Source organism: Python bivittatus, unplaced genomic scaffold (assembly GCF_059951505.1).
Source record: "Python bivittatus isolate LINGU-HERP-01145 unplaced genomic scaffold, Pbiv_v1 ctg000020_np1212, whole genome shotgun sequence".
In the NCBI taxonomy this organism is placed as follows: domain Eukaryota; kingdom Metazoa; phylum Chordata; class Lepidosauria; order Squamata; family Pythonidae; genus Python; species Python bivittatus.
In genome coordinates this window covers 74,614,443-74,639,340 of record NW_028277030.1, presented here as the reverse complement: position 1 = coordinate 74,639,340, position 24,898 = coordinate 74,614,443, and the positions used below count along the sequence as shown (strand labels likewise).

The following is a 24,898-nucleotide window of genomic DNA, read 5'->3' as shown; positions in this document are numbered from 1 at the left end:
AGCCATCCAGTTTACGGTATGTGTCCTGAGGTTATCAAACTTCTGACAGACCATAATACAAGATTTATGCACTGTTTCCATCATTATGCACATCTGACCTTGGGCAGCCATTATTTCTGTAAGCTAGTGATAACCACTTTAAGCTTCATTCAAAATTGTACATTGTGGATGCTGACAACAGTGAAAACAAATGATTCATTCTACCAAAGTTACTTGTCATACCACATGACTTAATTCCTCATAACGGGCATTGAAAACTTCCAATTTTTCACTGATGATTTCATCAAGGATGCCTCCATCTATCAACGTCTGACCAAGCTCTCGAATTTGAGTCCGATTATCAGTTGGATGGCGCAGAATAGATTCCAGTGACTAATGAGAAAATAATTAAACCAAAATGTAGGCACTCATTTTCTAACATACTGAACATAGCACCCTGACATTTTAGAATTTGAAAAAAAAAATCATTTGGAAAAAAAACAAACATACTTACAGTGTCTGAGGACTTATTATTATCAACATTGCCATTAAAAGAACAATGAAACATATAAATCATCTTATCACCCCAAAATAGTTATGGAAATTACAGAAAAATAAATCAAAACAGCGGAACCCACAAAAACAATTCAAGACTTCTATCGAAACAAAAAGAGCAAGAGAAAATAAAATCAAACCTGAACGCAGGTGGGAAAAAAGGGTTTTTTAAAAAAAAAAATTGCCTGCAGAGGAAAAAAAAGGAAGGAGCAAAGCATCAGCAATGGGAATGCATTCTACAGCAGAAGCCAGTGCTGTTTGTGGAATCTCCAGGTATGATGGAAGCAGACGTAGGGCCTCCTTTGGTTAGGGTTGCCAGGACTGGCCTGCAAAAGTCCAGGGGACCATTGGATGGAAGCACAAAGAGTTGTATGTACCTCTTTGCTGCCATCTAGCAGTCATCTGAACTTTGGCATCCCTGGCCTCAGTTCCGTTTGAGCTGATCATACTATATACAGAGGTTCAAAGAACAAGTGCATCCTGAAATTTCCTGGACATGGAACATTTAAGAAAAACTCTCACTCTGAAGTAAGTGCAGGAATATACTATACTAGGAACCCCTTCAATTAATTATAGATAATATCACATCACTCTACTGACACACATAACAGTTGCCTGGCTAATGTATTCTAAGTACAGTTTCTGAACCACCTACAAAGAGAGATCTATGTAGAACATATTGCAGTAGCCTGATCTAAATGTCACTGAACTACTGTAAGAATAATAGCAGACCCGAGTTTATTTTATACCAATTAGTGCACCAATCAAAGCAAGTTAAAGGAACTCCAGTTAGCCGATATAATTGCCAAGATTTAAAGTGTCCTTAGAAAAACCAAGACAAAAGATACTATACCATTAAATAAAAATAATTCATGTACTTAACTGTCACTTTTCAAAGAAACAAGGAAAGTGGTTAGCAGAACAAAGGTGGAATATATTAGAAGATCACTGTGTGTTATAGAGCAGATCAATAAAGTTTGTCTTTGTGGTTAACAACAGTGCAGCTAAAAATATTAATGTTTCAAAATATGTTCAGACACCCAGAGGTGTCCACTAGGGGTGTGAGGGTGAAAAGAAGAAAAGATGGCAGGCACAAAACACATTCAAAAGGAGTGGGGCCCACACTGGGACGCTGCATCTGGCATCTTGCCTTTTTTGGATCTCTGATGGCATCACTGCAGACACCCCCATTTCTTTTAGCTCAAATACGTAAGATTTTTACAGATGGCCTTTCTTGGTGCATCTCGAGTTAAAGCAAAACAAAATAAAAAAGAAAACTCCAACAAATCTAAACTCTGTCCACTTCTACAATTGCTTCAATATTATAAAATGAGACATGAGGAATTTTCACTGTATTTAAATGTAGGAGGAAAATACCTCTTCAATTAAAAAACCTAAGTTCATTTGCTTCCTAGACATAAACTACTTTTACAGACTATCCTTTATACCTCAAGGGCTTCACTGACAGCATCTACTTTCTCTGGCAAGTGCTCAATAGTTTTCATGTTCTCCTCCAAAGTATTCAGCCAAGCTGCTTCTAGGTCCAGATAGTGTAGAAGTTCAATCCAACAAGACCATACTTCCTGAAGGTAAAGGATATACAAAAAAAATAAAAACCTCATTCCATTTCAGAGCCTGGTTCCTCTCAGTCCAGTGATACATTTATTTCTCAAGCTTTATGCGGGTTTTCTAGAGTATGTTGTTCATCAACAGCAATACTTTCTGGAACTTTTCCAGATATTTCACAAGTTACCGCCTAACAATGAGACAAATACCTTCAACTCACTCAGGCCCAGGATTCTCACTTGCTCAGTCATTTACTATATCTCCCATTCCAATTCCAGATGTTTGCACTATATACAATATTACAACAGTAGAACAGTATTTTGTAATGGGGACAGCTTGGATGCTGCATGAAAAAAAATCCATTTGGAGACAATAGCCAGTAATAATTTCTTAGCTTAAGAGGCAAAATGTGTCCTGCATATACAGACTCTACACTCCTTTCTTTACCTGGGTCATTAGTACAGACTTTTCTAATTCATCATCTTAAACATGATCCAAAATTGATTTGGATCATGTTCCAACGTTTGTTCCAAATGTGAGAGGAAAAATGCTGGTGGCCTAAAACTTATTTTAATATAGATATATGTTGCTTAATCACATTTAATAATAAAAGCAAGGGCTAGCCTGGAGATGACCTTTGGGGCAATGACAGGAAATAAGTAAAACTTGCAAAACTAGAGCAAACTGTTAAATAAGCAAAATTGTTGATGGGAACAGACGTGACAGGGACAGAGGGGCAGGAAAGTGTGGTGAAATTAGCTCTGGGAACGTTCTGAAAATCCTGAGAGTCATGATTGTGGTTTGCGGTTTTAAAGGATAAAAAGGATTGCATCTAAGTGAACTTGGCCACTTGGTCAAGCTGTCTACCTGACAGCTCGGTCCGGCTGGTCCGCATTGCAATGTGTATCTAAGTAAGTACCTTGTATGCTTTTGACTGAATTTTACTTGCTTGTTGAACTAACATTTAATAAAGCTTTTAGAACTTTGAAGTGACTTCAGAATCACACATGATGTGTCTGTCTCCCATGTTTAACGTGGTTTTTCCCTGACAGAAAGCTAGTAATGTATTTGCCCAGTTTGACTAAAATAGAAAACTATGTTTAAGAACTTGACTTTATCCTGATTTGCAGATACAAAGAGTTAAATAAGGGGGCTGACTGCACAGTTAAGATGCTATTTCACATTACTGTCAAAAGTACTATAGGAAATATAGGAACACATATAGTAATTAAATATACCTGAAATGCTTGGCAGGCAATACATAATTCAGAAATGATCACTATACTGAGGAAGTCCTAATATATGTATTCCATTAATGATACATTTCTCATCAATACATCTCTGGCTTTTCAGTGACATTAAAATCAACAAAAAATAGTGCACTCCCAGCAATATTGGAGTCACTATTTGAACTTACTTTACTTTATATAAGAAGTGGCTTCTAACTAATGAGCAGTGACTATAGTCCCTTGCTATTTAAAAAGCAGTGTTAGTGTGTTTGTGACTTCACGTCAGTACTGACTCCTGGCAAGTGCCTGGACAAGTCCCTGAAGTTTTCTTGGTAAGATTTCAGAAGTGGTTTGCCACTGCATCATTCCTAGGGCTGAGACAGAGTGACTGGCCCAAAGTCACCCAGCTGGCTTCGTACCTCAGGCAGGACTAGAACTCAGAGTCTCCCAGTTTCTAGCTGGTACCTTAACCATTACACCAACTGGCTCTCTGGAGGGATTTAAAATATCAAGAATAAAGTATATAATAAAAGAGCTTTGAGTTTGTTCATTAATTAAGTTGCTGGCCCAACAATGCTCCCACCCCCAACTTTTAAATATAGAGCATAAACACACCATTGGCATAGGTTTTTAACTATTGGGAGAATAAGCGTATGCTTAAACCCTCCCATTGGTGTTGAGGGAAGGAAGAGTTAGCTATAGATCATACCTCCAAAGTGTGGCATTTCCCTCTGATCCTGTTGCACAGTAGCTGATAATTTTCCAATACAAGGTTAAGCTCAGTTGTTAACTCCTGACCACCAGATGGCAGTTTAGCAGCTAACATTTTGATGCTGTCTTTCAGAATTTTCACCCGCACTTCTTTCTGCAGCACATCTTCCTTTGCTCTCTGCCCAGACACAGTGAATTATTACCAAATTACCAAACTGAACTAAATTGCAAGGTTTTCATCATCACTGTATAAACAATGGAATCTACCTAATAATTAAAATATTAAAGTGAATTGTTACATTTTTATATGTCATTTTACACATGGGAAGTGATGCAATCCATGGATCCCATAACACCTTGCTTGAAGTTCTATCTTATTTATTTATTTGTGTGTTTGTTTGTTTGCTTGCTTGTTTGACTTTATAAGCCACCCAACTCCAATGAACTCTATAATAAATATTATTTATTTATTATTTATTCCACTAGTGCCCCCACACAACCTTCCTTGACATACGGATGGATTTCAGCTCCAACAGTATTGAGTTGTAGACTGATTTATATCAATCTGGATGTATGAAGTCAACTCCTCCCGAGTAAGGATAAATACTTCATATGTATAAAGATTGTTGTCTCAAAATTCCCAACTTACATGGCCAACATCAACTAGTTGTACATTTAAAACAAAAAAAGTTTTCAGAGTGCATATATTTCTGTGGTGTAATTTTTAATAACTTCACTACAACCAAGTGTACAACACTTCTAAATGTAAAAAATATATTTTTAAAAGTCCCAAGTTTATCATTCTATTGAATGTGACAATTTCTAAATAAATAATTTTTCAAACACCAAGGTCATGCTGACTGACAATTCTGAGAGTTGCAAAGTCAACACAACTGAGGAGCACAAGACTGGAAATGGCTACAGAGCAGTCAATTACAAAAACCTTTCTAATTTAACAGAAAATGCCAGCAGCATTCCTGTCATTCAATTCAAAAAGCTTTATTAAATGAGATGTCACCGTTTCTAGTGTTTTAAAAAAAATCCTTCAACATGATTTAGTGTTTGATAGCCAGGCTATTGAGAATGTCAGTTCATTACAATACACCAAAATCTTACTAATACTGTATTACATAAAATGTACAAGAAGGAAAAAGGACTCTACATTCAGAATAGGTATAATTTTTTCAAACGTATGTGTGTATTACAATAGGCTTTGCTACTCCAGCTCACGCGTTCTTTCTTGTTCCCTTAGACAGCTGATTAACCACTATTAAATTACAATTAAGTATATGATAAGAGCTAAATTAGGATACAAGCATATATAAAATTAAGCTAAGAGACAGCAGCAATGAAATTTCAAGAATAAGCAAAATAGGTTCTACATCCCTGTCACAATTTCGGAATGCTAAGTTCTTTAATTAAATCCACTAATTCTACATTCATTTCAACATTGTAAAATTAAAGCAAAAGTAGTTCCAAGCAACAGCCTCCTCCAATCGCACTATGTAGCAAGATTGAGAATTTCTACTCCAACCAGTACTTGCTGATCAAACAGCAGTAGCCTGAAGCCATCTGGTCAAATTGCAGAGTACATGACAGGGCTATGCAGCAATCTGGGCTCAAAGGAGAAAAGGTGATTTGGTACGTACATGGGCAAATAGCACCACCTTACGTCATATAGATTTTTAAGGAATTGCCAATAAGTGCAACTTGCACAGCCCTAGTAGTGACACTGGACAAAATATGGTCTTATAACTGTGTAAGTATTCCTAACCCTAGCCTAATTCCAGTAACACAGGATTAGGTGAGGGCAGATGTAGGTAACCTCCAAATGCTTAAACCTCTACTCTTACTAGCTCTTGCCAACATGGCCAAGGAAAAGGGATAATGAGAAACGTAAACTAAAACAGTTGGAAGGTGTAAGTCTACCTATACTTGTCCTAAACTAAACCCAATATTTTATAATTAAAACTATACTTCTTCTTACTCTAGTATTGGAATAGTTAAACACAGAGATGCAGTTTTTGTCTTTGCAAAAAGCTTCACAGAGTATAATTGTTCATAAGTTTACTGGTTAACTCCCTTACCTCAAATTCTCTTAGTTTTCAAGAATAAGTAGGATGGATAGCTAGCTTGGCCTTAAAGCCTTCATGTTCCTAAAAACAAATCACTCTGTTCTGAAAACCTTTTCAAAAAAGCATATTCTGATGCAGTAATAACTAATACACACCCAAGTTCAGTGACTACATCATTTTTTAAAATGCAATTTAAGCTTTTCTAGTATTCCTGACCTTCATTTCTTCCACTGCATTCTCCAGCTCATCTGGATTCTTATATTCAAAATCTTTCTCCAAATATTCCTCTTCAGCCTGAGTCATCCATTCTTGCATTTCAGCCAAATCTTTTTTGAGATTGACAGCTTTTTCTTGATTTTCCGATAATTGATTTTTCTGGCTAATGAGCTAGCAATTCAGCCAAAATAACATAAAGTGGATAGCATTATTTAAAGTTGTTGTATTATTTTAAGAGTGCTGTACAACTGATGAAAGAAAAATATGTGATCAACAGAATGGTGAAAGTTATTTTGAGATAAGAACATTCTGCATTTTTTTTCAACAGGAAGTAACATTCTATAGTTACAAGAACCGGCAAATGTAACTAATATACTTCTCTTAATTTTTAATGATTTATTGTTCACGTTAAGAATGAAGAAACCCACAGTCATGATGATGATGGTGGTCATGATCATCATGAGGATTTATAATGTGCGTTAGCAGCAGCGAACTAGCAGCAAATTCTTGTTGCAAGTGTTTAGGTTTCTACTGTTTCACACAAGAATAACCCATTACTAACACTCTCACCTCCACTAAATGGAACAGTGTTTTTTATATCTTCTTCCTACTGAGTATACGTTCACAAGTCCTGTCCAGAGCCTTAGACTGACTAACCTGAAAGAATGTTGTTGTTGTTCTAATGGCTTCTAAAAAACATGAGGGATGCAAGGAAAAAGAGTTATAGTGTGGCTAAAATGTTATCTTTTAGATGATATGGAAATAATGAAAATTGTCCATCAGAATAAATAGCAACAACACCACCACAACTGCTCTACCAGTTAAAACTACATGGCTCATTTGATATATTTTCTCATCAGAATCTCAAACAGATGAGGAATTGAGCCTAAGAGAGCTTTCTCTATCTAGCAAGGTGATGTCTAAGATAAAATTTGAACTGAGAACATCCCAGAGCACAGTTTACACTACAACAAACCTTATGGCCCTCTAGGTGAACTATAACTGTGAGACAGCACATCCAACAATAAAGAATATTGACTGTTGAAATTCATCCCATGCTTGAATTAGAACCTGACTGTATTAAATCCTTAGCACTATATAGCAGTTCTATAGTTTTAAAATTAATTTTATTATTAAATTGATGATTTCTCATAGAGTAATGTAACTGCAATTATTTTGTTTGCATTTCCATTTGGGCACTTGTAAATATGAACATGTGATTTTATATATTGAAAATAAAATATGACCCCAGATATTATATGACTGGTTTCAATGCATGTAACAACCCCGCTACTGTGAGTGCGACAACAGATATGAGGATGCAAGAGTAATGCTACCTGTAACTAACCTGCTTGCTTAGTTTGTCCCACTGGGATTGGATGTCAGTCAGTTTGGATTTCACCCAAGCGTTAACAGGCTGGCCTCTTAAAGAAGAATCTATTTCTTTCATCTCTTTTAAAGACAACTCAGTCTTTTCCATCTCAGTAATAAGCAGCTGATCATAAATAAGAAAACACATTTTAATATCTACTTCCAATGATGCAACTTGAAATGCTGCTTACTTCTGAGACACTCTCTTTGGATTTCAAAGACTTATCTATTACAAAGTTTGAAAAAAAAATCATGAGCATAATAGTTTAATGCGTATACACACACATGCACTTTCATTTGAATGAGGATACAAGCTATTTTGTATATCATAGTAAGCCAGGGGTGAGCAACCCCTTAACCCCAATTTATACTCTAATATTGCGCCATTAAAATTTGGTGGCAAAATGACCATTTATTAATGATAGGGGTTTTATCCTTGAAAGGAGATTTAAGGGCTAAGTGGTTACTTAGCCCATGGTTTGTTTAATAAAAACCCCATTGTCTGGGTGCACAAAACATTCTAAACCATAAACCATCATTTACAAATGACAATGTTCATATAGCACATATAACAAAACTAAATAAACTATGTTAACCAGGTTAATGGCTGCAATCCAGAGAGCAGTCTTTCAGATATCCAAGGGCATTTAGTCCAATAGGGGAAACTTCCCTTCTTCTTCTTCCTTTCAACATAAATTCCCTTCCTTGCGCTCCTTACACAAATACTGTAATACATTACAAATAGCTTGAGATGTTCCTGATTTGAAAATCAATCTGTCATATATGATAGCAGGCTGTTGAGATCATGGATTTACTTGGGTCTGGAGCAGTGTAGATTTTGTTTATTTGTTTTTCAGGGACTGTTTCTTAGTTAAAGACTCTTAGTAGAGTGTTCATGCTTTACTGGTACTATTCCTGTTATACAGAAATGAAATGTCAACTAAAAATCTCACAACTCCCAAACGTACTAGGTTCCAAAGAATTCAGATGACAGATTTTCTATGCTTCAGAAGAGGTTTTGCTAGTATTTCTTCAATAGCAATCCCATAAGCTGATTGCATTCCCTCCAACTGGGATGCAGGAAGGGGTTAAGAATAGCCTTGGTGATAAATTTAGAATTTTCTGGAATCCTATTTCAGCACTGAATAAAGATTGGACGGAGTTCACACATTTTTGCAATGGAATCATATTTCATTCTATTATATTTAAGGCAACCATCTTGCTTCTTTAACTTCTTTAAAGCCCTCCAAAAACTGGCACAAAATTGCAACCTGTCAATGCTAGTGACATGATGCAGGATACATACATAGTGAGAGATATATATTGGGACCTTTGGATTTGCAAAATAAGGTTTCTAAAAGCATGAAGAAATTTTTGAGATGAGAGAAAATCTGGAGATTCAACCCTACAACAGCAACTTGATGAATTAAAGATTAAAATTGTTAGATGCAAAAGAAAGGAATATAAAGTTGACTTGTTTGATCAGGGCTAAAATGAACACTTTCATAACATTCTGGAAACCCTTTATGGACTTTTTCCTGACATTTGGACAGAAATGACAACGATTTTTGGATCTGTGAGTAGATAAGGAGGGGTTATGGGAAGAAGTGAACCATGTATGTAATTTCATAGTAAGTGGGGAATTATTAATTTGCCTGTACTTGTTGCAAGGAAGATTGGGAGTTGCTTCATTAAATCATCTTTTCTCTCTCTCTCTCTCTCTCTCCTTTTTCTTTTTTCTTTTTTTGCACTTTGTATTTCTTTTCTTTCTATTCTTTACTTTTCTTTTTCTGATTTCAGTTTGTATTATCTTTTACTATTGTAAAACTCTTTAGCGGCCTAGAGTCACTTATATAGTGAGATGGGCGCCGTATAAATTTGATCAATCAATCGATCAATCAATCAATCAATAATACAAAGTATTCTTTAAAAAAGAGATATATTGGGACCTAGCATTTCTCAAGACAAGTACTTCATTTATGTCAATAGCATTTATCACTTAACACCAAGGCTGAATAATAAGCAAGGTGTATGTTAAACCATGAGAAAGTAATTAAAAGAAGCGATGGATTTATATATCTCCCTGTGACCAGAGGACTTCCATACTGATCAAGCCCATGTAAGAGTCTTGATAAGCTTGGTGAATGAGAGAGCTTTCTCACAGACCACCCTTCTAATTCACACTAGCGCTGATGCAGACAACTATGCAACTTTGTGGCCTGCCTGAAAGCTGGTTTCACAGATCCTATGATACCAGTTTTAGCTGATCACAAAACTTCATTAGATGTGAGAGTATGCTACAGATTTTCAACTGCTAGTTCCAGATATGTGATGGCCTAACTGACCAGTTCAAAAAGAAGCAGTTTTATGAAATACAAGATGAAGGCAAGGAATGCATTAATTCAGTTCTGCTTTGGAAATAATGGAAGACTTGAGAAACTAAAAGAAAAGTATGGATGGGAATGAAGGATTTCACTATTCCTTTCTCTCTTTCCACTAGCCCCACATTGGAAATTTATGAACTGAACCCATGCATCTGGAAGCCAGAAGAACTCTATTTACTCCCCAAAGAAAGTACACCATCACATACAGGGTTTATAATGTGGAGAACCTAGCCATTATGTACAATGGTGCCCTGCTAAAAGCCTTGCTTCTGAAACATCAGTAAAATTGCATAATTGTCCCAAAGGGGGATATTTTGCCAACACATTCTCTAGCCATATCTGATGTGGCTTGTCAAAAAAGGTGATCCAAGCCCCAGAGACTTCCGGTGAGTGTCATGGCCAACTGACATCCCTAGAATAGAGGAACAACATTGTAGCTGAAAACGGAGTCCAAAAGCTGGATCTGGACTGCCGAAATCTCTCTGGAGAAAGGAGAGATCTCAAGATTACCCACATGTACCCTGGACAGCATTTTTTTGTGAGCAGATAGCAGAAACTGATGTTTTTGTGGTTGGCTTGCCATCGGGTGGGAGCCGCATGATTCCATTGAGTTTACAGCCGTTAATGTAACCTATCTAGGTTCGACCAAGGCTCATCTCTTAATCACTTTGGATTTTATTTTTCATTTTGTTACTGCTTCTTAATGATTGAGAACATTCAGAATGGCAAGTTTTATTGAAATCACTGGGTGAGTTTTCTTCAATCCTTTAAAAAAGAAGTTTTAACTATGAGTTTAAGGATTTGTAAAAAAAAAAAAAAATGGGGGGATATACAGCAAAAGCATGATTTGTGCTGGTTTTAGAAAGTTGTAAATGGATTAAGGGCTCAGATGGATCTGATTTAAGACTTTGAAGCTAATTAAAAGAATCCTTCCCTTGGGAAAATGTCTATGTTTATATTTGGAAACAACTGGTAAGACAACTTTGAAGGTTGGACACTAGAGTACACTAGAAGGAAATAAAGGCATCAATGGCTACCTTAAGAAAGATCTATGATGAATGGGCTCAGGAATTAATTATAAAGTTATCTACTATTACAGAAAAATTAGAAGGTGTTACTGAAGCTTCATGCAATGTTCTTCACAATGTTTAGATACAGCCAAGTAATAAACAAAATGTGAATAAACAATAATATTATACATTGGTAAATCTTACCATGCATTGATCAAGCTGTTTCTGAAGACATTCAGGTTCTGTTTGTTTGGTTTGGTCTTTCATTAGGAAGTCTTTCACAGAGTCCAGCCACCTCTGAACTACTTTTGAATCAGCCTGAATATAATACAGTAAAGTTAAATGTTCTGAAATGTGATATATTACTCAAATGCAAGTTTGCCAAAAATTAGTTGCCATGTAAATTTTAAAAATGCAAATAATATTGATCGGTGTCTGCTCATAACATTTTCATCAGGTTCATGTGAATATTTGTTAACCAAAAACCCAACTACAGAGATGTTTTTAAAAACTAAAGTAAGTATAGAGTAGTAACTACACTAAAGAAGGAAGAACATAATTTCTGAGTTGCCTCAATAGTAGACTTACAGCCCTCTAGACTCATATCTTGGAACTGAATAAGGTCCAGAGTCATATTTCACTAAAATAGAAAAATATATGACCAAAAATGTAAAATTTTATTACATTTACATAGAGTTATATATATATATATATATATATATATATATATATATATATATTATTTACATGGCTGTCAGTCTCGCAATTGCAACTCTGGGCAGCTAACAATAGGTAAAAGCCAAGAGCAACACCAGCCCAAAATGATTAAAAGCAATTATAATAAAAATCCACTGCACTGTGCCTAAGGTTAAGAACTCTACCTCGCAAATCAAATAGTAGGCAAACAACAGAAAAACCAACCAGCTTCACCTAACAATCCAGCCCCAATGCTTCAGGGAAAAGCCAAGATTTTGAACCTTATGGAAGGCTAACAGGGTCACCACCATCCAGATCTCATGGAACTGGGCAGACCCCATGACAGAGAAAACACATCTCCTCCATCCCACTAGACAGCATTGCTTTGTAGAAGAGACTGGAGTATGTCCACCCTGTTAGATCTGATGAGTGAGCACAAATGGAGACAAACAGTCCTGCAAATAGCCTGGCCCCATCTAACGTAAGTTCTTATAGATGATAACCAAGACCTTGAATTGCACCGAGAAGTCCACTGGAAACCAGTGCAGCTCATGAAACAGTGGTATTACTCAGTGGTGCAGTGATATACTTAAAATTGTCTGTGCCACCAAATTCTGGACATTTTACAGGTTCCAAATGCTCTTCAAGGGTAACCCCATGTACAGTATATTGTAGTAGTCCAAACAAGAAATGGCTAAGGCATGAATGATGGTGAGCAAAGCCTTCTGATCCAGAAACAGGCATAACTGATATACAAGATAGATTTGTGCAACTTGTTCCTTAAGCAGGTCTAAGAGGATCCCCCAAATTGTACACTAACTCTGTCTGGGGAAGTGCAACTCAATTCAGAGTTAAAAATGGAAAGTTTCCAGATCCAAAAAGCCTAAAAAACCAGACACTCACTCTGACCTTCAGATAGTGGGAAAGAATCTTGATGGCATCACTTGAATGGCAGAGATATATAATTGGGTATCATCAGCATACTGATAAATACCTCATCCTGTGTCAACAGATCATCTCCTGCAATATAATGTCCCCATGTCAATGTTAAACAGGAACAGGGACAGGAAAGAGACCTGAGGAACCCTGGAAAGTAGAGGCTTTGGACTTGATCTCTCCCCCCCAATCAATACCAAATGGAATCAGCACTAGGGAAAGGAGGACAACCACTGCACCACTGTACATCCCATTCCCAATTCCCTAACCAAGTTCAGAAAGATACTATGACTATGGTATTGAAAGCTACTGACAGGTCAAGAAGAACCCAGGATGGATGCACTACCCCCATTCCATGCCTCCCAGGGCTCAACAAGTACAATCAGTGCCATCTCAGTGCTGTAACCAGGTCTGAAACCTGATTGAAAATGGTCCAAATAATCTGTTTCTTCCAGGGCTGTAAGCCAACCACCTTCTCCACAACCTTCCCTAAAAAGGGAAGTTTGGAGACTGGATGAAAACTATCTAGTTCTGTTGGATTTAGTGATAACTTCTTGAGAAAGCAGATCATTGCCTCTTTCAGAGCAGGTGGAACTATCCTCTTCCTCAAGGATGCATTAACCATCCAAGGACCCAATCATGTCATATTCCAGACGAGGTCTTGACCAACCAAAAATAGATCTAAAATACAGATGGCTGAATGTAGCATAAGAAATGGCAAAGAGGTATAGTAGTGTGATCTACTTTTTCCCTGGTATCTTATATAAACTCCATATTATCACCCTATATTGTAATTTGCTTGTTTCCACACTATTTCTTTTGATTATCCTCTAATAACATCTTGTACAGACCATGATACAAATGCACCTGCTGTCCTAAACTTATATTATTTATTCAATCTTATCATTATAATGAACAGATATATAGCTCTTCGAGAGGGAGGATGAGTTAATAGCTGCCAAGTAAAGATATCTCCCTTGGAATGTTCTAGGCAGGCATTGCCAGGTGCCAAATTAGACCACATTCATTTTTCACTTCTGAAAAAAATATTTAAGGAGAGAGAAGTCAGGGTAGGATGGGAACTTCAGCGTAGACCTAACCAGGATGTTCCAGCTGGCATGAGAAAGGGATCTGTCCACAATCTTTTTCAGAGTTCCTGTCTATGGAAAGGACATTTAGGTATACCTTCTCTTGTAATTTATATTACTTCAATAAACTTTTTGGCTGTTTTGCTCTACAATTGTGTTTATTGTCTTGAATCCTTAAAGAACGTACTGGTATCTAACTGGACGTTGGCTGGAAGAACACTGAGCTCACAGTTCCAAAGACTCTCTCTAGTTTATCAGGACTAACAGATTCAAACTTCCCAGGTATCAGGCAGGACTATGCATCTGGCAACACCACTGACCTGCACAACTGGAGTCCAACTCCGAGAAAATCCAAGTAACCTTATCCAACGGATGCCTAGAATAATCCTCACAATGTCCTGCAGTGTTCCCCTGGACCCTCCTTAGCAGGACGGACCAGATCACCTTAAACATGGCTGCCAGCTGGTTCTCCATAGATGCAATAAGGGCAGAAAAATAACTGTGTTTTCCTGCCCTTATTGCCATGAGGTAATCCTTAAGAAAGGCTCTTACTCACACTTTGCCAGGTTCATTCTTTCTTTTCCTCCAGCAGGATTATGGGTGTCTGTTATGCCGCTTCATCCCCTGGAGTTCCTCTGAAAACCAGTGGGGGCTCCAGGATACAAGGACATAAAAAGTCCACACAGGCACAATTCAGTCCAGGGCCATTGTTATTCTCTCATTTCAAGCAACAACTAAGGCCTCGGCCAAACCATGCACCAGAACCAGAAATTTTGGATTCAGCAACATTCAAAGTTAGAATTAAATTCTGAGCTATTTTAGGCCAATTATAGGATCCCAATGTTTTAGAAATACTACTGCCAGAATTTAACTGTGCTTTCCATTTTTGTCAATGGTTATGTGAACATACTGCCACGTTCTGCTTGTTTGTCCAGTTCTTAACATTCTTTGTTCTAAAAATTCTCCAATTTTTATTATTTTTCAGTTGATTCATTTATGAAGAGGTATCCCAAACTGATGGAACAAGCTATAGTCCCAAAGATTTGCTACAGGTTGATAGAGAGGTACTCTTAGAATGGAGGTCTTCATATAGTGACTAACACTTACACAATATTAAAAGAATTATTATACAGTCAAATGTTCCTTATGGACCATTAGCTCTTGACCCATCACAATCTAACTCTCCTTTTTTCCTTTTGGCTCAACCTAGATTGCATTTAAAGACACCATCATTTTTTCCTGTTCTTGAAAACACACCTTTGGATTTATCCATCCCTTCCAAATATTGTCAGAATTTTATTCTACCATTTGCTTATAATCCTCTAATTTATGCCACTAACAGCTAGTATCTTGGCCTTTGTAGATTTCTCCTCTTAGTTTCTATTTTCCCTTTCCGTGTATTGTCCTCACCAAAATATATTTTTTCTGATTCTCAAACTCAAAGGTGTTTGTTCTCATCCTCTCTGGCCACTATTACCATAACTTCCATATCCACTGATATCTTCACTCCCTTCAAGCTGATCAGACACAAATCCTTGGATTTATGATTCTGCTCACAAATAGCTTATTCAACTTTATTTCAAATAATACCTCTGAGTGCCCTGTGAGCTCCTTCACAGATATTCTTCAAAAATAAAAAAAAATGGTGCATTCATACTAGTTCTTTCTTAGGAAGTATATCCAGAGGTCAAAAGATAAATGGTTGTACCATGATCAAGCATGCCCAATGTAGCAGCTACTTTTGAATTCAAAAGCCCTGGATCTCCAAAACTATTTTGTGATTGCACTAATGACGTGCTTTCATAATTGCAAATGTGCCAATTGACCCAAAAAGGTGTTGGACCATTATTTTAGTCTATTATCCTTTCTCTCATTACACTGATTGCATGACCCCTGCTTTATAGAAACAGATAATATTGATTGCCATTCCACAGCACAGAGGAGGAAACAGTCATGCAGGAAATAAATGTTTTAAATATCAGGTAATAAATCAAGCCCCATTTTCGCAACTAAACAGTAGCTGGAAACAATTCAAGCCATCTTTCATTAACCTTAGCATAAAGCAAAATAAGCGTATACATACAAGTCACTGGAGACTTTTACAACATCAAATTTAGCCAATAATATGTGCAGGCACTGAACAATATAAATTCTTACCAACTAGGCATAAAAGCTGAGAATCCCGAGCTTTTTCAAGAAGAAACTACCAAAAGAATTTATTTCTGCTTACTTAGTTTTTAGTCTGACTCCCCACTGCAGAAGGTGATATACTGTTATTTTTCCCATCCCACTATAGTCAGTTCTGGCTGCAGAATGACTGACATAATTGTCATACCATTTGGAATCATATCAACAGGTACTAACATTACAGCTTGCTGCAGAATATAAATTAATTTGGGAATTACAGTTACAGGAAAGTATTTAAACAAGAAAAAGTATTTTTCTTTACCTCAAATGTTCTCAATTTGGAAACAATTTCTTCCAACAAGTGAACATCTTTAGAAATCTTTAGTTTTAATTTATCCCTGTATCCTTGCAAACATTTCAATTCTTGCTTATATAGCTTTGATTTTTCAGCAGAAATACACTTTTCCAAGACTTGTGTGTCTTCAACAAGTTTATCTACCATGCCTTTTTGACTTTCTAGAGTTTCACAAACCATCTGCAGGGAATAAATATAAAAATATTAATTATATTTATATAGAACAGTGATCCTCCATGTTTTATATCCTATAAAATATCTTTAATTGATTTATTAGACTAATAGAATTGACCTTTGTGTCAAACTAGGATGTTGTCTAATGCCAAAGTGAAAATTATATTGTATATTTAAAAGCTTTTAAAAATATTAAACTAATCCAAATCCTGATTCTTATATTGACATCTTGTATTAATAATTTGTTGTGTTGATTTTTAGGCCAGGAGTATGTAATGAAAATGGTTGGAGATATTCCTCTCATTCCATCCACCTTCAACATTTGGAAATCTAGAGACTAAATAAATTCTACACACAACCCCAGCCACTGACATCAAAGGGACAATCAACATGTTTAGTGTAACTAGATTTCTACCCCATGAGGGAAAAGTCCAGACAAAATCAATCCTGACTTGTTAAAAATGCACTTCCACACTCTCTTTAAAAGCTTTTCTTGAACTTTACTTTCTACCTATTAAAGGACTCAGCCACCTTTTCCAGCTCAGGCACAATATCACAGAAATCTTGGCCACTGTAACAGGATCACCCATCTCACAGGACTTCAGTAAGTTTACCTTGACTTTCTTAAAATTTGGGCAATTTTTAAAACATATCAGTCTGGGGACTTATGGGCCACACAGAGACTTCAGACCATAGGCTGCTAAGGGTACTAAACCAGTTTAAGGATACAACAGGCACATGTAACTGACTCTTACTATGTGGTTAATCCACATTATGATTACATCACAGGAATTTTTGTCCTTCTCTCACAAAAACATTTAGGGGCCGATGACCCACAAAAAACTGCTAAGATTGAGAAAAAGTCAGAGAGTTAGAGCAGGGTTTTTCAAACTATGTTCTGCAGAATTCTAGAGTTTCTTAAGAACTTGATGGGATTCCATCAGAGACTAAGGGCAAAAAGCAAAAACAAAACCATCTGAATGCAACAGTATTCTACTATTAGAGCTTTGCCTCAGAAGTTGCAGAATTTTTTTTAACTAGCAGGTTCCACAGCCAGAAAATGTTTAAACCCCCCTGAGCTAGAGAGTGGAATAGCTTGTCCTTGCTTTGCTTAGCACAACTCTGGAGGCCATTTGGACAAATTTTCACAAAACTTAACTTTGTATTCCATACTCTAATGAAGCACCAGGCAAGACATGTACAAAAAGTAAAAGCAACTATGGAAAAAAATAATCCAAGATTTGCTCCATGACACATTGCTGGAAATTGGACAACTTTGCACTTTAAAAAAAAAAAAACTTCAACTGATCTAGTAAAGATACTGCCTTAATATAGCAGAATTTTTACATGATCTATATGGGAACCAATTTCACTTTCATCACATCAGAAACAGGTTAGAATTGTGTTGCTCAAACATTTATTTGTGCCAGTCACTTGGAATCTGCTGGATGACTAGAAACATTGTCACATAAATTAGCATTTGTGTATCTGCCATGTTCTTTTTCTTAAATGGGTTGTCATCCACTTAATCCCAGCTACCCCCATTTTCCTCCTTTCCACTTGCAAACTGACAGCTCTGCAAGGAAATGGCTATTCTGGCTGCTAAAACCATTTAGCTAAGACTTCCTAAATATTCTAAAGCTTTGTTTCTACGAAAAAAGAACTTTTTCCCAATAAGTATCTTGGATGCATTGTTCACCGAAGCCTCTATTTTATCTGCAACTATTTCTGCATTCCATGTCACTTGTTAGTGCTCTGTCAGTGAGCAGTTTTCACACATAAAATATTTTAAAAAATGCAGAAGACAATCAAGCTTTCCACCCACATATCAACGTTAGTCACCAGAGTTAAAAATGTAATGTGATAAAGATATGAAACCAGTCTGCCCATATCCCGCTTCATCTTAACTTAGAATCTGCTCATGTACCAAGAGGAAACATACCTTTGTCTGCTGCAAGGCTTTTTCAACTTGAGTCATGTCATTTACAGAATTCATGATGGAGTGCACTTTGCTTTCCAATTCGTTCAGCTCATCCTTCATTTTTTTCAAAGAATCCAAATAAGTCTTAGGGGGCTGACTTTCAAGTTCTGCATTTAAAGTATTTGAAGTCAAGTCAACAATTTGCTTATAAAATTTGAACCAAAAATATCAAATATAAATGCAATATAACCTTACAGAAATGTTGGTTCACCGAACATACAGACCTTTTCAGTTATGGATAGATAATTACTAGGTGAAAACATTTTTTTTTAAAAAAAGTTTCTTGTGGAGAATGTACAGAAACCAACTCCTAAAAATCTTGCAAAACCAGTGAATAATGTGTAACAGGACTCCAGTACATGTTAGATTAAACTTATCCGCAGCCAACATTCTCCTCCCAACAAGAGACAAGAGGAATTATAATCTCGAAGCAACCAAGTTGGGGAAGGCTGATGCACAATGTAATACTGATATTTCTTTATCTATAATTCAAAATACAATGTAGCTATACGACAGCTGGAATCACATAAGGTTGGAATCTATCAATGCAAATGTTGTGTGAGAAGCCAAAGAATTTTTGTCCATGAATATAAATCAGACCAATTAAGATGTTGATTCCAAAAGTTCTCAGCTGCACTGTGAATCCCTGCCGAACAGTATATACTAGATCTACATTTTAAAGACTAATTGTTTGGATGGTTGATGTCAAATATGGTTGCAGGCGGTCTTGCTGATGTGTCTCTTCTATGCCTTTTCACTATAAATAGCTATTTATGATGTGTCACTGCTCTGTTTAATTCAGTTCTGAATGTGTGCTAATACTGCTAGGATTTGTTTATGGTACAGAATTGCTCACAGAACTTGTCACGCCCGGCTTCCCTGGCACTTGTTTGCAGCTAGCATTGGAAGAAACATCTGTAGTATTGGTCATTTACACAAATGTTAACCAAGTCTCATAGTTATGTCTACTTGACCTGTTTATCTATTGCAACTGAGCGAGTTAGTGGCTGTATCCTGAGTAATGAATTCAGATTTAAACTTTCCATACTTTTCTTCCTCTTCATTTTTCCTTCAGAATTGTTGAAATGAAAAGATGTTTCAATAGTTTATCTTTGGTGTGACAGGTTATAACAGAGCATTATGATAAGAGGATTCCATGTAGTTTCTTGTTGATTATATGGAAAGTTGAAGTTCACTTTGTTAAATTATAATGTCCACCTTCTGCTATTTATAAAAATCAATATCCAGTTAATAATTCAGATGCACTGCTGCATAATTTTTTATACTTTCTTTTCTTTTTTTAACTTTAGCTCAATCCAGGATTCTATTTTCCTGGAAGTATACATAAGAAATTAAACCCATTGAGGATTATCAGTTTCATTTTTATATTTTTGATATAAAATATTTAAAATATACTTTAGAGGTGAGTTGTTTTGCTTTTGTTGTTCTATCTGTATACTATAAACATACCTTGTGCATTCATCTAATATAATAACTTAATTAGGATACATATAAGTTTTTTGGAGGGGAGCCAGTTTGGTATAGTGACTAAGGTTAATATTAGCAACCTATAATAAGGATAAAAAGGCAGCTAATCCACAAATGAAAATCAATACAGTGGGAGGAATCGAGGTGTTCTCTTCCACAAGCAGGAGATTCTGTGACCGGAACCCTTCTTCCTTTCATAGAAAAAGAAAGCATTTGCATCTAACCGAGCCTTAAAAAAATCTATAGGATATTGCAAGCACAGTCAAGCTCCATGAAAGAAAAGCTGTCTAGACCAAAGGCAGCACTGAGCAGTAATAACTTCAAGCATGTTGACATTTGGGTTTTACCAGAATGTTTTATTAACACTGACATTTTCTGTGTTTATTGCTGATTTTAAGTAATACTTTTTATATATGTGATTTTGTTTAGTTGCCCAAGGCAGGCATCTAGTCTGGCAGGGTATACATTAAGCCATCATAACGAATGAAGTTACTTAAGACTTTCTATTCAAGGGCAACAAAAGGGAAGACAGTTCTTGTATTTTAGACATACCGGATGGCTTGACAGATTAAACTCTGACAGTCTGACTAAAGAGAAAAATGCATAGTAGAACACAGAACACAAAAGTAAACCTCACCACTTTAGACTGTCATCTTTATTCCACTCTGTCTAAGCCCTTCAAGCATACCAAAGGGGTGACCTGACCTTGGAACCAATACAATCAAAAGAAAAATGAGAATCTTTTAAGTAATTTTATAGATAAGGACAGGCATATGTTTTGACATCACCTAGGAAATTCAATATACTCTCTATCTTTTCACCTGCCTTTGGAATGATTTGATTGATTGATTGATTGATTGATTGATTGATTGATTGATTGATTCATTCATTCATTCATTCATTCATTCATTCATTCATTCATTCATTCCAGAAAGCCCCAATCTAGATGATGCTGGGGTGGTGAAGAAAGTATTTCTAATATTATCAAAAGAAAAAAGCCAAGCTGCTACTTCTTTGCTTTTAAGGAATTACAAACTTACATTATGCTTTTGGTTATTTATGTAGTGTTTGCCAAAATCTAAGATGATAGCAGCCCCAGTTCTGAGGCTTCTGCTCCTAGCAAAACCAGAAATGTAAGATGAAACAAAGGAGAGGACAGGGGATTTTATATGAAATAAAAGCACACCTCTCTTCAGCCTCTGTAGAAAAAGTTCTAGTTCCTGCTGGGCAGAACTGAAGCGGCTGTTCAAAGAGCAAAAGCTATCTTCAATGAAGTCTGGAGCAGCAGGATGAGATGTCAGCTCCTTGCACTTGATCTTCAGATGTTCCATTTGAGGAGTCAGACTTAAGAAGTTTGTGAGTTCCCTCTAGGAAAGACAGGGATATTCACACAGGTGCCAACATTTATTACCTACTTACAACATTTTTAAAGAGCCCAAGAACCTCAGTTCTTTGGGCAGTTTATAAATGTGATTAAAATTACAATATATAATAATAAAAACAGCAACAAGTGTTTAGGTAAAAACAGCAATCATCATCACCATCATCGTCATGACAGTATAATAACAAAAGCAAATAAAACCACAGCAAAACAACATTCATTAAGTCTGAAATAGATTCCTAAAATGGCTAGAAAAATACTATAGTCCATCTAATGCTAGAAAGACCATAATATAAGCTCCAGAGAAACCTCTCTAAGGAGAACATTCCACAGATGGAGTACCACAATGGAAAAAGCCTGTTCTCTTAGAGCCATCTTGCCTCACCTACCTGAACAAACCTTTTCAAGATCATCTTCAAGTCCAGGCACATAAATATTGGAGAAAATTACCAGTAGCCTAGCCACAAGCTGTTTAAAGCATTTTAGATTAAAATAAACCTTTGAACTGAGTTCTGAAATGAGCTGGCAACCAAAGTATAATGGCATAATGTAATCATATCAGCTGGTCTCAGCAGTCTAGCCACTCTGTTGTGCACCAATTAATTTCTAGATGGTTTTTAAAAGCAACCTCATATACATTATATTGCAATAATCCAAGCAAATTAGAGCGTAACTTGGTAAGACAGGTGGAGACCATTTGGTTGGAGGGGAACAAATATAATTAAAATAATATTTCTTCTCCCAATCAGCTAGTTACTCCCTCAATGCCATATCTCTCTAACCAAGTTGAACCATCAACAGCTGTATTCTAGTACTATAGGTTAAACATAAATAATTGTATTTTATGTACCAAGCAGAGAACAAGGCTGTCAAACTTACCTGATACAACTCCTGTAGAGCTGCTAATGGTTGCTGCTGAGCTGTTGCAGAACTGTCTTGCAGCCATGCTTCTTTTTCACTCACAGACTTATCAAGCTTGCCCAATTCACTAAAGTAAATATTGATTTCTTCCTGATATTGCACTTTTCTTGCTACTTCTTCCAAATAGCAAGCAGCCCCTTTCCATTCTGCCAAGAGCTTCTTAAGGGCATTGGCTGTATCTTCAGTAGGAAGCCCCTCTGAACAAAGGGAAGGAATCAGTTGTGCAAAATGCAATGCATGGAAAATTTTATTTCAGCTATATTCCACATATAAATGCTAAGTCAGGGTTTTGAGCCCCAGTTTGTGATGGGTTGGTTCACACATCATTCTAAGCTACAATGGGCCAGTTCATACACTAAGACCAAAACAAAACACATTATGGCTGAGCATCATGCATAGGGGCAGGCTAAACAATATCCTTTTCATAAAGCATATTGATATTTTGCAACCATCATTTAACACTTGGATTCATTTCTTAGTGAAAAGGACAAAAGCATACTAAAAAAAATCTACGTAACTATACCTTTGCATTAAGAAAATATATGAAAACTGAAGACTGATCAACAGGATGAATCACATGAATATTAGCAAGGGAAAAAAGTCACAAACCTTTTCCCTATTAGGCATCTATTCTCTATATTAATCTGTGGTCTGGAGATACATGATGCAGTTTTACTGCTGAAGTCCTCTAATTAGTTTAGTTAAAAACCATATAGTATTAGCAAAAATTATGTGACTGCCTAAATTTCCTAAAAATCCTGCTTTCTCCTGCAACATCATAGCACTACTTGAGTCAATTGCTTCATCCTGCTGTATGGCTGGTTCCTTCCTATTATATGCATGCTGTTCTGAACAGCTTGAAGGAAGAACACAGCTTGAGAATGAGGAACCTTAGCTGAACTCCAGGTGTTACTGAAGTAAAACTCGCAGAATCCCTCACCTCTGACCATGCTAATGGGCTTGCTGGAAGTTGTAGTTTGTCAATATCTGGGTGGGTCCACAAATTCCCAACCCTGGTTTAAGCATAATGATTGAATACCTATTACAATATGTGCTGGAAGACGAAAAACAAGAGTGAATGGTTTATTGTTAAAATTCACTTTCACTAAGTTTTTTTTTTCCAAAACGAAGTTAAAGATACAAAACTTCAATGAATTTACATTCATTATTGTATTATCTTTAAGGCCATGCCTTCTTAAAATTGACAGGACAATTTTCATTACAGTCAATTAAAACTACTACAGCAATGCAGGCTTTCATGGCCAGTGTCAGTCCAGTGGTGATGAGCTTCTGAACTAATAAGCTGTGGTCTAATTATCTGGTATCTGACATTTTGCCAGCAATTGTGCCTGGCATCTTCAGAGGTGAAAGTGGTCTGCTCTGTAACACACTTCTTGGCAGATCCAATTAGAGTTTAGTTTTATAACAAACACAAAAGCTTAGTCAGTTCCTGCTCAGCTGCCTGTGAGCTGTTGAGGTGTGTGCTACAGAGCAGATCACTTTCACCTCTGAAGATGCCAGGCACAGTTACTGGCAAACATCAGGATACCAGATAATTAGAACACAGTCTATAGCCTGGAAGCTCCTAATTACAACTAGTACTGTCACAAACTTCCATTATCATAAATTCAGATGGATTTGTACCTTCTAGGAATTCCAAATATTAAGAAGAGAAAGTAATTGAAAAAAACACGTGCTTCCCTTCCATTATATGCTAACATTACCTTTTCCCATTTGGTCCAGCAGATTATCTCCAGTCTGATTCACTTCATTCAATGTTTTCTCTTTTTCCACTCTTTCTTTTTTTATTGCCTGTCAATCAAAGCCATGAAACTTAAAGTGAAAACCTAAACATTTAAAAATTTCCACTGAACAAAGTTGAGCCTTCTTCTGGTTGTGTAATTAGCAACAAGTAATTCTAACTATTCAGTAGAATTACACTATTAAATGCTAAGCCAGATGAGGGTGCAATAATATCAAAACTCCTTCCACTTAGATCGTATTTTCATGAAATAATCATACATCACAAGCTGTAAATTAATTAAGTCTTTAAACACAATAACCCTCCAGATACTTACATCTTTTTGAACGACTTACTGGAATGTGAAACTCCACTGTCAGCCAGTTATCACTTACTAAATAATCTTTACTTAAACTGAACATTGTGTCCCCAGATTAGTCACTGACTTTTCTGTCTCTTTGGTGATACTGAGACATGCAAATGAAATCAGGGCGACCGAAAACTTAAATGAGTCTTTGTAAAATAATGTGTCAGGATCCTTGTATGCAGAGTATTCTGGTTTATGGAAAAGAATCCATTAAACTTAAGAAGTATCAAATCCTCTGGATGTACCCTCCAAATATATATTAGTGAAGCAGCAAGTAACTTGACTCTTTTAATAGCAACATTCCAGATCACAATTTTTCACAAGGTGTAACTGCTATGATAAAGTTAAAGATTTTTAGAAATTATCCAAGTGATTTTTTTTCCTATTTGCATTTAGGATTAAACAAAAGAAACCCCCCTCCCCATTATGGGCCATAAACAACTCTATGCTATCTGACAATATTTCACATAGGATGTACTTACAGGTATTGCTGTGGTGATATTCTTAATTAAGAATTTAAAATTAACTTAAAACAATATTGCCAAAG

At 36.3% G+C, this 24,898-nt stretch overlaps 1 protein-coding gene across 4 annotated transcripts in view; it reads right to left on the bottom strand.

The window, feature by feature from the left end:
* The window catches only part of UTRN (utrophin), a 366,404-nt gene that overhangs the window by 256,190 nt on the left and 85,316 nt on the right, over window positions 1-24,898 (bottom strand). For all 4 annotated transcript variants that reach the window (XM_088141718.1, XM_088141704.1, XM_088141714.1 and 1 more), the window contains 11 exons: window positions 23,968-24,055; window positions 22,202-22,440; window positions 21,128-21,308; window positions 18,415-18,560; window positions 16,266-16,478; window positions 11,301-11,414; window positions 7,680-7,826; window positions 6,332-6,502; window positions 4,039-4,218; window positions 1,983-2,117; window positions 223-372 (listed from right to left, as the gene is read on the bottom strand). In XM_088141718.1, the coding sequence (XP_087997844.1) occupies window positions 223-372; window positions 1,983-2,117; window positions 4,039-4,218; window positions 6,332-6,502; window positions 7,680-7,826; window positions 11,301-11,414; window positions 16,266-16,478; window positions 18,415-18,560; window positions 21,128-21,308; window positions 22,202-22,440; window positions 23,968-24,055 (1,764 nt within the window). The remainder of the gene's footprint in view (window positions 1-222; window positions 373-1,982; window positions 2,118-4,038; window positions 4,219-6,331; window positions 6,503-7,679; window positions 7,827-11,300; window positions 11,415-16,265; window positions 16,479-18,414; window positions 18,561-21,127; window positions 21,309-22,201; window positions 22,441-23,967; window positions 24,056-24,898) is intronic.